Source organism: Rhinopithecus roxellana, chromosome 12, assembly GCF_007565055.1.
Source record: "Rhinopithecus roxellana isolate Shanxi Qingling chromosome 12, ASM756505v1, whole genome shotgun sequence".
In the NCBI taxonomy this organism is placed as follows: Eukaryota; Metazoa; Chordata; class Mammalia; order Primates; family Cercopithecidae; genus Rhinopithecus; species Rhinopithecus roxellana.
Window position 1 is genome coordinate 132,299,847 of NC_044560.1, and position 14,082 is coordinate 132,313,928.

Below are 14,082 nucleotides of genomic sequence, written 5' to 3' on the forward strand. Positions count from 1 at the left end.
TATTATTATTACCCCTATGTTACAAATGAGGAAACTGAGGCAGAGGGCGTTTAAAACCACTTGCCCAGTTTCTCAGAGCCAGTTGGTTGAGCCAGGATTCCTACCTAGGCGGCCTGACTCCATAGTCCTTTTCATCCTGCTGAAGCCTGTCTTCCATTTTCTGTCCTTAAAAAAATCCCTTAGCTCAGCCAGGCGCAGTGGCTCACGCCTGTAATCCCAGCACTTTGGGAGGCCGAGGCAGGCAGATCACGAGGTCAGGAGATCGAGACCATCTTGGCTAACACAGTGAAACCCCTTCTCTACTAAAAATACAAAAAAATTACCCGGGCGTGGTAGCGGGCTCCTGTAGTCCCAGCTACTAGAGAGGCTGAGGCAGGAGATTGGCGTGAACCCGGGAGGCGGAGCTTGCAGTGAGAGCTGAGATTGGGCCACTGCACTCAGCCTGGAAGACAGAGTGAGACTCCGTCTCAAAAAATAAAAATAAATAAATAAATAAATAATCCCTTAGCTCTTTTTGACCCTGGAGGGAAGGTAGGGAAGAGGGTAAAAGGGGGAGAGAAAAACACAAATTAACAGTTTAATGACTGTTTCTGCCTTTTCTTACTTAACTGCCTTCCCTTCTTCTAGGCTGCTCTGTGTTAAACTAGAGAATCAGAAAACCTGGGACTTTCAGAGAGGCCTGAGCAACTATCTCCCTGTGGGGTTCCAGACCTCGGTTTCCCCACCTTTAAAATGGGCAAAAATGGGCAGTTGTGAGCGAATTGCTCAAGCTTCCCAGGCAAAGTGGACTCCAGGATGCCTCCCTCTGAGGCCTAGGCAGGCTTCTTCCCCCCCTCCTCCCCATCCTCCCCCTCCTCCCCCTCCTCCTCCCCCTCCTCCCCCCTCCTCCTTCCCCTCCTCCCCCCTCCTCCTTCCCCTCCTCCCCCTCCTCCCCCTCCTTCTCCTCCTCCCCCCTCCCCCTCCTCCTCCTCCCTCCTCCTCCTCCCCCTTCCTCCTCCTCTTCCCCCACCCCCTCCTCCTCCCCTCCTCCTCCTCCCCCCCTTCTTCTCCTCCTCCCCCCTCCCCCTCCTCCTCCCTCCTCGTCCTCCCCCTTCCTCCTCCTCCTCCCCCTTCCTCCTCCTCTTCCTCCTCCCCCTCCTCCTTCCCCTCTTCCTCCTCCCCCTCTTCCCCCTCCCCCTCCTCCCCCTCTTCCTCCTCCCCCTCTTCCTCCTCCCCCTCTTCCTCCTCCCCCCTCTTCCTCCTCCTCCACTCCTCCTCCCCTCTTCCTCCTCCTCCCCCTCTTCCGCTCTCCTCCCCCTCTTCCTCCTCCCTCTCCTCCTCCTCTCCCCTCCCCCCTCTCTCCACTCCTCCCCTCCCTTATCCCCTCACCCCTCCTTTTTCCCTCTCTCCTTCCCCCTCCCTCCTCCCTTCCTCCTCTCCTCCTCCTCTCCTCTTTCCTTCTTCTTCTCTTCTTCTTCTTTCTTCTTCTTCTTCTTCTCTTCTTCTTCTTCTTCTTCTTCTTCTTCTTCTTCTTCTTCTTCTTCTTTTTCTTCTTCTTCTTCTTCTTCTTCCTTCTTTCTTCTTCTTTCTTCTTCTTCTTCCTCTTCTTTCTTTCTTCTTCCTTCTTCCTTTTTTTGTGAGACAGAGTCTCACTCTGTCACCCAGGCTGGAGTGCAGTGGTGCCATCTCAGCTCACTGCAACCTCTGCCTCCTGGGTTCAAGAGATTCTCCTGCCTCAGCCTCCCGAGTAGCTGGGATTACAGGCATGTGCCACCACGCTCTGCTAATTTTTGTATTTCTAATGGAGATGGGGTTTCACCATGTTGGGCAGGCTGGTCTTGAACCCCTGACCTCAAGTGATCTGCCCGCTTCGGCCTCCCAAAGTGCTGGGATTTCCAACCCCACAGACACTTCTAATTCTCTCTTTTCACTGTTCCCTACCCTCCCCAGCTGTGGTGTCCCCAGCGAAGCCCTCCTGCGAAGGCGTGCAGTGCGCAGCTGGGCAGCGCTGCCAGGTGGTAGGCGGGAAGGCCCAGTGTGTGGCAGAGTCCACCGCTGTCTGTCGTGCCCAGGGCGACCCCCATTACACCACCTTCGACGGCCGTCGCTACGACATGATGGGCACCTGTTCGTACACGATGGCGGAGCTGTGCAGCGAGGACGACACCCTGCCTGCCTTCAGCGTGGAGGCCAAGAATGAGCACCGGGGCAGCCGCCGCGTCTCCTACGTGGGCCTCGTCACTGTGCATGCCTACAGCCACTCCGTGTCGCTGATCCGCGGGGAAGTTGGCTTCGTCCTAGTGAGTACCCGGGGGCTTCTGGGGGTTAACATCCATGAACTGCAGGTCCGAAAGCGGAGGCAAAGCCCAACTGGCCGACCTCAAACCAGGGTGCAGAGAAATGGGCCATGGGGTTGGAGGGTGGGGAGGGGGATTTGAAAATCAGTAGCAGGACCTTAGAACCCTGCCCTGCAGTCATCCCACATCTGGAAATTTTAAGGATATTCAGAGACAGGATTCGGGGGAAAAATAACGCCAACATGGTTTATAATAGCATAAAACAAAAGCAAACGAAGAAAAAATTCTGTCCTAGTTAGAAAGGAAATTAAATATCCAACAATGAGGGATTTATGTTGACCAAATAACTAAATTTAATGAGCACCTGTTGTGGACCAGATATGTTTCTTAGCAATTTTCTCATCTTAATGCATTTAATGCTCACAAACTCTGTGCAGCAGGCATTATTATTATGAGCATGTTCAGACTGGGAAACAGGTTGAGATAGGCTAGTGACTTCCCGAGGGCTCAGAGCTAGTAACAGTTGGAGCTAAGGGCACAGGCATGCAGGCTCTGGAGTCCCCGTTCTTAATCCCTCAGCTGTCCTGACTCTAGTAAATGCATTTCTACTTAGTTCATATGAATAACAGCAGCCTAGCGCAATTACTTCCTTTTTTCTCGTCATGTTATTATGAAAATGTCAAAATGTCCAAAGTTGAAATTCTTATACAGTGAATGCTAACATGCCAATCACCTAGATTTTTCTTTCTTTCTTCTTTAATTTTTTCTTTTTTTTTTCTTTTTTTTTCTTTTTTTTTGAGACAGAGTCTTGCTCTGTCACCCAGGATGCAGTGCAGTGTTAGGTTCAGGTTCAAGCGATTCTCCTGCCTCAGCCTCCCAAGTAGCTGGGATGACAGGCATGTGCCACCATGCCCAGATAATTTTTGTATTTTTGTAGAGAGGGGTTTCACCATGTTGACCAGGCTGATCTGAAACTCCTGGCCTCAACTGATCCACCTGCCTCAGCCTCCCAAACTGCTGGGATTACAGGTGCCAATCATCTAGATTCTAAACACTGTACTCTTCTTGATTGATCACACACTGATCCATCGGTTCCTCCCTCTGTCCATTCCACAATCTCTCTTATTTTTTATGCACTTCAAAGTTCCACACATCAGTACGTATCACCCAAAGGACTTCACCATGTCATTAACTAGAATACAATATTTTCACACTTCTTATGGCTGATTTTGCAGATGAAATTTATATATAATAAAAATCACAGATCTTAACTATATAGTTCACCTTTGGCAAATGTGTAACCAAATTGCCCATTAAGATATAGAATATTAGGCCGGGCGCGGTGGCTCAAGCCTGTAATCCCAGCACTTTGGGAGGCCGAGATGGGCGGATCACGAGGTCAGGAGATCGAGACCATCCTGGCTAACATGGTGAAACCCCGTCTCTACTAAAAATACAAAAAACTAGCCGGGCGAGGTGGCGGGCGCCTGTAGTCCCAGCTACTCTGGAGGCTGAGGCAGGAGAATGGCGTAAACCCGGGAGGCGGAGCTTGCAGTGAGCTGAGATCCGGCCACTGCACTCCAGCCTGGGCGGCAGAGCAAGACTCCGTCTCAAAAAAAAAAAAAAAAAAAAAAAAAAAGATATAGAATATTTTGGCCGGGCGCGGTGGCTCATGCCTATAATACCAGCACTTTGGGAGGCCTAGGCAGGTGGATCACTTGAGGTCAGGAGTTAGAGACCAATCTGGCTAACATGGCAAAACCCCATCTCTAGTAAGAGTACAAAAATTAGCTGGGAGTGGTGGCACATGCCTGTAATTCCAGCTACTTGGGAGGCTGAGGCAGGAGAATCGCTTGAACCTAGGAGGCAGAGATTGTAGTGAGCCAAGATTGCGCCACTGCACTCCAGCCTGGGTGACAGAGTGAGACTCTGTCTCAAAAAAAAAAAAAAAAAAAAAAAAAAAAAATATATATATATATATATATAAAACATATATTTTTTTGCATATATATACATATATACACACAAGTATACATATATATGTGTATATATATGTTGTGTTCTCTACTTTGCTTTTTGCACTTAGCAATACATTCTGGAACAGTTTCTCTATCAATGCAGAGGGAGCCTTTTTTGTGGGTTGATTTCTTTTTTATTTTTTATTACCTTTTTATTTTTATTTATTTATTTTTATTATACTTTAAATTCTAGGGTACATGTGTGCAACATGCAGGTTTGTTACATATGTATACATGTGCCACATTGGTGTGCTTTTTTTAACATCTGCACAATTCTTTATACGTATATGAACACCATAGTTCATTCAACCAGTCCCCTGTGGATGGACACATTGTTCACCATTACAAACAATACTGCAATGAATATTTTTTTGATATATATATATATATTTTTTTTTTTTTTTTTTTTGAGACAAGGTCTTGCTCTGTTGCCCAGGCTGAAGTGCAGTGGTGTGATCATAGCTCACTTCAACCTCAAACTCCTGAACTCAAGCAATCCTCCAGCCTTGGCCTTCCAAGTAGCTGGGACTACAGTCTCATGCCACTATACTAGGCTAAGTATTTTTATTTTTAGTAGAGATGAGGTCTTGCTATGTTGCTCAGGCTAGTCTCCAACTGTGGGTCTCAAGTGATCCTCCCACCTTGGCCTCCCAAAGTTCTGGGATTAGAGGTGTGAGCCCCTGTATCTGACCTGCAGCAAATATTTTTGTACCTCCCTGATTTTGTGAGTGTGCACGTAGATCTCTGAGATTAATAATCAGTTGGTGAAAGCAGGTGTTCTGGCCGGGCGTGGTGGCTCAAGCCTGTAATCCCAGCACTTTGGGAGGCCGAGACGGGCGGATCACAAGGTCAGGAGATTGAGACCATCCTGGCTAACACAGTGAAACCCTGTCTCTACTGAAAAAAAAAATACACAAAAAACTAGCCAGGCGAGGTGGTGGGCGCCTGTAGTCCCACGTACTCGGGAGGCTGAGGCAGGAGAATGGCGTGAACCCGGGAGGCAGAGCTTGCAGTGAGCTGAGATCCGGCCATTGCACTCTAGCCTGGGCAACAGAGCGAGACTCTGTCTCAAAAAAAAAAAAAAAAGAAAGAAAGAAAGTAGGTTGTTCTTCAGTCCTGGAAGGGTTGAACGCAAGTTCAGGCGGACTTCAGATCCTTTAAAATTATATACAGAATTTTGTACCTCTCTCTGAAAAACTACCTTTTATTTTATTTTATTTTATTTTTGAGACGGAGTCTCGCTCTGTTGCCCAGTCTGGAGTGCAGTGGTGTGATCTCAGCTCACTGCAACCTCTGCCTCCTGGGTTCAAGTGATTCTCCTGCCTCAGCCTCCCAAGTAGCTGGGACTGTAGGCACATGCCACCACGCCCGGCTAATTTTTTGTTTTGTTTTGTTTTTTTTGTTTTGTTCTTTTTTTTTTTGAGACGGAGTCTCGCCCTGTCGCCCAGGCTGGAGTACAGTGGCGCGATCTCGGCTCACTGCAAGCTCCGCCTCCCGGGTTTACGCCATTCTCCTGCCTCAGCCTCCCGAGTAACTGGGACTAGAGGCGCCCGCCACATCGCCCGGCTAGTTTTTTTTTGTATTTTTTTTTAGTAGAGACGGAGTTTCACCGTGTTAGCCAGGATGGTCTCAATCTCCTGACCTCGTGATCCGCCCGTCTCGGCCTCCCAAAGTGCTGGGATTACAGGCTTGAGCCACCGCGCCCGGCCAATTTTTTTGTATTTTTAGTAGAGCCGGGGTTTCATTGTGTTAGCCAGGATGGTCTTGATCTCCTGACCTTGTGATCCGCCCGTCTCGGCCTCCCAAAGTGTTGGGATTACAGGCAGGAGCCACCGCACCTGGCCTTACTTTTTTCTTTGTCAGATCCTCACAGATGTCAGTGACTTGACAAAGCTGTAAGGTGTAGAGCTACTGTCAGAATCATAGTAGGATACTCACAAGATATTGTTAGGAGAGGGGTTAATGAAATAGTGACTTCAGCATGGTCCTTTTTTTTTAAGTGTAAATATATCTAAAGGTAGGAAAAAACTCAACTGGATCTATACATTTGTATGTGTGTGCCTACAGGGTGATTTTCCTTTTCTCATTTTTGCTCATGTGCATTTTCTGTTTTCTGTCATGAACGAATATTATTTGTGTCATTTAAAAATGGGAGACCCGGCCGGGCGCGGTGGCTCAAGCCTGTAATCCCAGCACTTTGGGAGGCCGAGACGGGCGGATCACGAGGTCAGGAGTTCAAGACCATCCTGGCTAACACGGTGAAACCCCGTCTCTACTAAAAAATACAAAAAGCTAGCCAGGCGAGGTGGCTGGTGCCTGTAGTCCCAGCTACTCGGGAGGCTGAGGCAGGAGAATGGCGTAAACCCGGGAGGCGGGGCTTGCAGTGAGCTGAGATCCGGCCACTGCACTCCAGCCTGGGTGACAGAGCGAGACTCCGTCTCAAAAAAAAAAAAAAAAGGGAGACCCTATCTCTACCAAAAAAAATAAAATAAAATAACTGGATGTGGTGGCGCCTGCCTGTGGTCCCAGCTACTTGGGAGGCTGAGGCAGGAAGATGGCTTGAGCCCAGGAGGTCGAGGCTGCAGTGAGCTATGATGCTGCTACTACACTCCAGGCTGGGTGACAGAGCAAAAGTGTCTCAAAAAAATACATAAATAAAAAAATAGAAAAATTAAAATGGAGATCACTGGACTTAGGGGAGAGACAGATTTGAGCAGCCATTCTGGACTGAGAGCTCTGAGCATGGGTCCATGGCTGTCTCCATCACTGCAGTGTCTAAAGCACCAGCTGGCACAGAGCAGGCCACGCAGTGGGACTCACAGGCGCTTTGCTGGGAACCGGAATGAGTGAATGCTCTGTCTTCCCTCTGGGCCACTGCTCGTGCTGTCCTCTCTCCTGTGGCTCCTTTTTTCATATTCCATCCTCTTGGCTAAGACTTTCTACACTTCAAGTCTCAGCTCTGACACAGCTCAGAGAATGTGTAAGGAAAGAGTAAGAAAGCGATGCCCAGGCTGGGTGCGGTGGGTCACACCTATAATCCCAGCACTTTGGGAGGCTGAGGTGGGAGGATTGCTTGAGCCAGGAGCTCCAGACCAGCCTGGACAACATAGTGAGACCCCATTTCTAATTTAAATTTTAAAAAATTAATTAAAAAAATAAAAGGCTAGGCACAGTGGCTCATGCCTGTAATCACAGCATTTTGGAAGGCTGAGGGGAGGGGGATTGGGGGGGCAGATCACTTGAGGTCAGGAGTTCAAGACCAGTCTGGCTAACAGGGTGAAACCCCATCTCTACTAAAAATACAAAAATTAGCTGGGCGTGGTGGTAGGCATCTGTAATCCCAGGTGGGGGAATCACTTGAACTTGGGACGCAGAGGTTGCAGTGAGCCAAGATCGTGCCACTGCAGCCCAGCCTTGGTGACAGAGCAAGATTCCATCTAAAAAAAAAAAAAAGATGCCCCAGGGCACAGAGAGACATAGTTCTTATCTCTTGGTTCTTAGTCAGACTTTAGGCTTCTATAATACCAGAACCTGGGAGGCTTACAAACAACACAACCTTGTCTCTCACAGTTCTGGAGGCTAGAAGTCCAAGATGAGGTCACCAGCGCTGCCAGGTGAGGGTGAGGGTGCTCCTCCAGGTTGCAAATGGCTTACTTCTCCCTGTATCCTCACACAGTGGAAAGAGGACCCGAGAGCTCTCTGAGGCCTCTGTCATAAGGGCACTAATCCCATCCATGGGGGTGCCACCCTCATGACCTACTCACCTCCCAAAGGCCTCCCCCGACTCTTAATACCATCATGTTGGGTGTTAAGATTTCAACATGTGGGCTTTGCAGGAGACACAGATATTGAGTCCATAACACCAAGCCAGATGGACTGGCCAGGATCTCTGTCCGCTCAGGACATTTGAATGGGAATATCATACTCCCTCCCGGTTTTCCTGGCTCTTTCTCTCTTACTGGTCCTTTAAGGCTCATCACAATTATTCTTTCCTCTGGGAAGCCTTCCCTGACCAGCAAGGTTAAATCTGACCATTTATCTAGGTTTTCACAGCCTCCTATCTCCCCACTATCCCAGCTCTGAACCCTCAGCCTGTACCTCCCCTATCCCATCCCTGACTTGTCCGCCTGGGCCTTTCTGATCCTGGCCTTGACTTTTCTGCCTGTGCTTCTCCCACCTCTGCCCTGACCCCTCTGAGCTCCCATTGTCTGGTGATGGGTCTCTTTCTCCCAGTGGACTGGGAGCCCCACGAGTGTAGGGCCTAGGACTATCTCTGTTACCTTCATATTCCCAGTATCTCCCAGCCCAAGGCCAGGCACAGAGTGAGTTCCCAGTGAATGTTTATTAAATGCAGCAGTGACTTCATTCACTTAGTAAGTGCCTGTGATTCCACCAGGCCCTGTTCTATGCATTGGGGATAAAGCAGTGATCAAAGCAGACCCAAACCCCTGTCTTTGTGGAGCTGCCATTCTGATGGAGTGAGACAGATGATAAACATGGTCAATTTGTGAGTTATATTTTAGAAGGCCAGATGCTATAGAAAAAAAAGGAAAGCAGGGAAGGAGGTTATGGAGTAGGGAGAGGCTGCCATTTTTTTTTTTTTTTTTTTTTTTTTTTTAGACAGAGTCTCACTCTGTTTGGCATGATCTTGGCTCATTGCAGCCTCCACCTCCTGGGTTAAAGCAATTCTCCTGCCTCAGCCACCTGACTAACTGGGATTACAGACGTGCCCCACCACACCCAGCTAATTTTTGTATTTTTAGTAGAGATGGGGTTTCGCCATATTGACCAGGCTGGTCTTGAACTCCTGACATCAAGTGATCCACCCACCTCAGCCTTCCAAAGTGCTTGGATTACAGGCGTGAGTCACTGCACCTGGCCCAAGACTGCCATTTAAAATGGGTTGTAGGCTGGGTCCTGTGGGTCATGCCTGTAATTCCAGCACTTTGGGAGGCTGAGGCAGGAGGATTGTTTGAGGCCAGGAGTTGAGACCAGCCTGGGCAACATAGCAACACTTCATCTCTATAAATAAATAAATAAATAAAATAAAATAATAAAATAGGGTGGTCAGGGAAGGCTTGAGTCAGTGACATTCGAGCAAATACTTTAAAAATATATTCTCCAATTTAAAACTTTTAATTAAAAAGCACACTTTAATGTCGAAAATGCAAACTTGGGGAGGGCAGAAAGATCACACACAAGATTGTCACTTCACACTTGGAGGGTCACACAGCAGCCGGGCAGAGGCGCTCCTCACTTCCCAGATGGCGCAGTGGCCAGGCAGAGGCGCTCCTCACTTCCCATATGGTGGGGCAGCTGGGCAGAGGGGCACCTCACTTCCCAGATGGTGGGGCAACCAGGAAAAGGCGCTCCTCACTTCCCAGACGGTGGGGCGGCCGGACAGAGGCGCTCCTCACTTCCCAGACAGTGCAGTGACTGGGCAGAGGGGCACCTCACTGAGCAAATATTTTATAGGAGGTACAGGAGTGAGTCACATGCTCGTCTGCAGAAAGAACATTTCAGGCCACAGGTACTGCAAGAGGCAAGGTCTCTGATGGTGGCAGTAGCAGAAAGAATGAGTCCCAGTGCAGCCAGAGCAGGGGAGCAGGTGGGAGGCCCAGAGATGAGGACTGGAGGCCAGATGGCACAGGGGCCTGACCACCCCCTCCTCACCCACTCTGCAGGTTGACAAACAGCGCTCGCGCCTGCCAGTCTCCCTGAGCGAGGGTCGCCTGCGTGTGTACCAGAGCGGACTGCAGGCTGTGGTGGAGCTGGTCTTTGGGCTGGTGGTCACTTATGACTGGGACTGCCAGCTGGCACTCAGCCTGCCCGCGCGCTTCCAAGACCAGGTGTGCGGGCTGTGTGGCAACTATAATGGTGACCCAGCAGACGACTTCCTTGCGCCTGACGGGAATCTGGCTCCTGACGCCGTGGAGTTCGCAAGTAGCTGGAAGCTGGATGATGGGGACTACCTGTGTGAGGATGGCTGCCAGAACAACTGTCCCTCCTGCACCCCAGGCCAGGCCCAACACTATGAGGGCGACAGACTCTGTGGCATGCTGACCAAGCTTGATGGCCCCTTCGCTGTCTGCCATGACACCCTGGACCCCAGGCCCTTCCTGGAGCAGTGTGTATATGACCTGTGTGTGGTCGGTGGGGAGCGGCTCAGTCTGTGCCGTGGCCTCAGCGCTTATGCCCAGGCCTGTCTGGAGCTTGGCATCTCAGTTGGGAACTGGAGACCTCCAGCCAACTGCCGTGAGTGATGCCCTGGGGGGTGCTGGGAGCATACAGTGAGGGGCAGGAGATCCCTAGCATCTGCTCAATATCTGAGAAGTTATTGTGGTTCAGCCTGGTGCTGGGCAATGCCAGGGGCCTAGTAATGGCCAAGATAGCCAGCCACAATGAGCCTAAGGTTGGAGGAGATGTTTCACTAGACATTCACAGTATGGAGGGGTCCAGGCAGGATGGGGAGGCCCACTCGGAGGGGTTGGGGCCAGGATGAGAGAGAGACAGGCAGATGAGTCAGGGCTGGGACTGGGGGGACACAGGCAGAGGGGTCAGGGCCAGGATGGAGGAAGTCAGTGGGGGCTATGGGAAACCAGAGGAGGTTCCCAGCCCAGCCTGGGAAGCAGGGGTGGTCAGGGAGGGTTTTCTAGAGAAAGGGATGTCCAATTTGAAACCCATAAGAAAGTTGCCGAGAGACAGAGGAGGAAGTGAGTTGCAGGCCCAGAGAACAGCATGCTCAAAGACTTGGCAGGACAGGAATTCGTGTCTGCAGAATCCCAACACAGACATGTGATGTCTCTTCCTTTGCCTATAGTCCTCCCATGACTCCCATTGCCCTCTAGATGAGGCTTAGGCTCTTTAGCCAGGTGTCCATCTGCTTTATCATTCACTCATTCATTCCACAAGCATTCCTTGAACCCCTGCCTGCCCCCCTGTGCATGCTGATGATATCGAAGACACAGTGAGGACCAGCATAGATCTGTTCCTGCCCTTGAGTGAGGCTCCCAGAGACATGTCCCAGAGGCAGAAAGGACAGGTGGGAGGGAGGAAGAGGCATCCAGGCCCAGAGGGAGGGGAGTAAGTACAGGGGGGACATAGAGGCCACTAGGTGTTTGTGTTGGCTAGTGCTGTCTGTGTCCCCACTGCCCAGTAAGCACCCCCCACCCCACACCCAACCCCATGCCTGGCGCAAAATGGGAACCAGAAAGTTCATTTATTCTCCCATTCATCTCTGCAGTATTTCATGAGCACCTGCTGTGCACCAGGCCCTGTCCTTGGTGCTGGGGACTCAGCAGTGATTGAGACAGATCAGGTCCCCACTCCCATAGGACTTATCTCTTAGAGGGAGGGGAGGGACACAGACAGTGAGCAGATAAACTAGGAAGTATCTTCAGAGAGCCAAAGAAACAATTTCATGCAATGACAGTGACTGTGAGCCTCATGAAGAGGGTGACCAGGGAAGGCCTTTCTGGGCAGGTAACATTGGAGCTGAGACCATGGTCAGGCAATGGAGTCAGCTAAGACCTAACAGTGATGTCCACAGAACGTTTCCCCATAGATCAACTCATTTAATCCCCACAACAGCTGTGTGAGGTCTGGACTACATTATCCCATCTTACTGATGGGGAAACTGAGGCATGGGGAGATTGGAGTCAGTGGTTGAGGAGAGATCTGGGATTTGAACCCAGGCCACCTGGGCCCCAGTGGGCTTTCTGTGGAAGGGGAAGGCAGAGGGCACAGGCAATGCAAAGGCCCTGAGGTGGAAGCGTGAGGACCCGGGAGGAGAAGGCAGCTGGGGCTGGGGCAGAGTAAGCCCGAGGGAAAGGGAGAGGAGGTAAGGGCCGAGAGGTGAGAGGAGCAGATGGCACAAGCCCTCCTGGGGCATGGGAAGGACTCTGGCATTTACCCTGAGTGAGAGGAAGCCACGGGAGTACTCTGAGACAGGGAGGGACCTGATCTGACCCAGACCTTCCCAGATCCCTCGGACTGGTGTGAGGAACAGGCTGGGGGAGCAGGAGGGAGCCCAGGCAGGAGGCTGCCACGGTGGATAGGACCAGAGGCAGATTCTGTAACTACAGGGTGGATTTTTTTTTTTTTTTTTTTTTTTGAGACAAAGTCTTGCTCTGTGCACAAGCTGGAGTGCAGTGGTACCGTCTGGGCTCACTGCAACCTCCGCTTTCCTGGTTCAGGTGATTATCCTGCCTCAGCCTCCTGAGTAGCTCGGATTACAGGCGTGCGCCACCACTCCTGGCCAGTCTGGGTAGATTTTGAATATGGAGCTCACAGGACTTGCTGACAGATTGGTTGTCCAGTAAGCGTTAGGGGGTTGGCGGGGTAGAGATTAACTGCATCGCTAGGGTGTGGCACAGGAGCACCCAGAAGGATGGCAGTGCCATTATCTGAGATGGCGAGCTCTGAGAGAAGAGCGGGGTTTGGGGAGGGAATTCCTGGGCGCTGTCCCCAATAGGGCGCCCTTCGACGGTCCCTGCTGCTCGGGCCTGATCCACCCTCTCTGATCTCCCCGCAGCCCTGTCCTGCCCAGCCAACAGCCGCTATGAGCTCTGCGGCCCTCCCTGCCCGGCCTCCTGCAACGACACTGCGGCGCCGTCCAACTGCTCCGGGCGCCCCTGCGTAGAGGGCTGCGTGTGCCTTCCGGGCTTCGTGGCCAGCGGCGGCGCCTGTGTGCCGACCTCGTCGTGCGGCTGCACCTTCCAGGGTCTCCAGCTAGCTCCGGGCCAGGAGGTGTGGGCGGACGAGTCGTGCCAAAGGCGCTGCACCTGCAACGGCGCCACCCATCAGGTGACCTGCCGCGACACACAGGGCTGCCCGGCGGGTGAGATCTGCAGCGACCAGAATGGGCTCCTGGGCTGCTACCCCAATCGCTTTGGGACCTGTCAGGGGTCCGGGGACCCACACTATGTGAGCTTCGACGGCCGGCGCTTCGACTTTATGGGCACCTGCACGTACCTGCTGGTCGGCTCATGCAGCCAGAACGCAGCGCTGCCCGCCTTCCGGGTGCTGGTGGAAAATGAGCATCGGGGCAGCCAGACTGTGAGCTACACGCGCGCCGTGCTGGTGGAGGCCCGCGGGGTGAAGGTGGCGGTGCGCCGGGAGTACCCCGGGCAAGTGCTGGTGAGCGATGCAGCACCCAGGGCTGGGTGGCCGGGCAGGAAATACCCTCTGAAGACTTGGAGCTCTGGGTGGGTCTGGGCGTGGGGGAGGCCCGTTAGAAGATCTTATTTTTTTTCGTTTTCCTTTTTCCTTTTTGTGGAGAACGGAGTCTTACTAAGTTGCCCAGGCTGGTCTCCAACTCCTGGGCTCAAGTGACACTCCCTGCCTCAGCTTCCCGAAATGCTAGGAAGTGAGCAATGATCAGGCCATTGCACTCTGGCCTGGGTGACAGAGTGAGACCGCCGTCTCTATTTTTAAAAGGAAGCTAGTGACCGGGCACGGTGGCTCACGCCTGTAATCCCAGCACTTCGGGAGGCCAAGGAGGGTGGATCATCTGAGGTTTGAGATCAGCCTGACCAACATGGTGAAACCCTCTCGCTACTAAAAATACAAAAAAAAAAAAAAAAAAAAAAAAAAAAAAATTAGCCAGGCACAGTGGTTCACACCTGTAATCCCAGCTACTAGGGAGACTGAGGGAGAATCACTTGAACCCAGGAGGCAGAGGTTGCAGTGAGCCAAGATTGCACCACTGCACTCCAGCCTGGGCAACAGAGTGAGACCCTGTCAAAAAAAAAGAAAAAAGGAAGCTAGTATGGTCGCAGCAGCCTGAG

General features: G+C 51.5%; 1 protein-coding gene across 1 annotated transcript in view; it reads left to right on the forward strand.

The window, feature by feature from the left end:
- FCGBP (Fc fragment of IgG binding protein) overlaps positions 1 to 14,082 on the forward strand; it is a 95,795-nt gene that overhangs the window by 14,836 nt on the left and 66,877 nt on the right. The window contains exons 3-5 of the mRNA XM_030912585.1: positions 1,930 to 2,279; positions 9,979 to 10,549; positions 12,828 to 13,432. Of these exons, the coding sequence (XP_030768445.1) occupies positions 1,930 to 2,279; positions 9,979 to 10,549; positions 12,828 to 13,432 (1,526 nt within the window). The remainder of the gene's footprint in view (positions 1 to 1,929; positions 2,280 to 9,978; positions 10,550 to 12,827; positions 13,433 to 14,082) is intronic.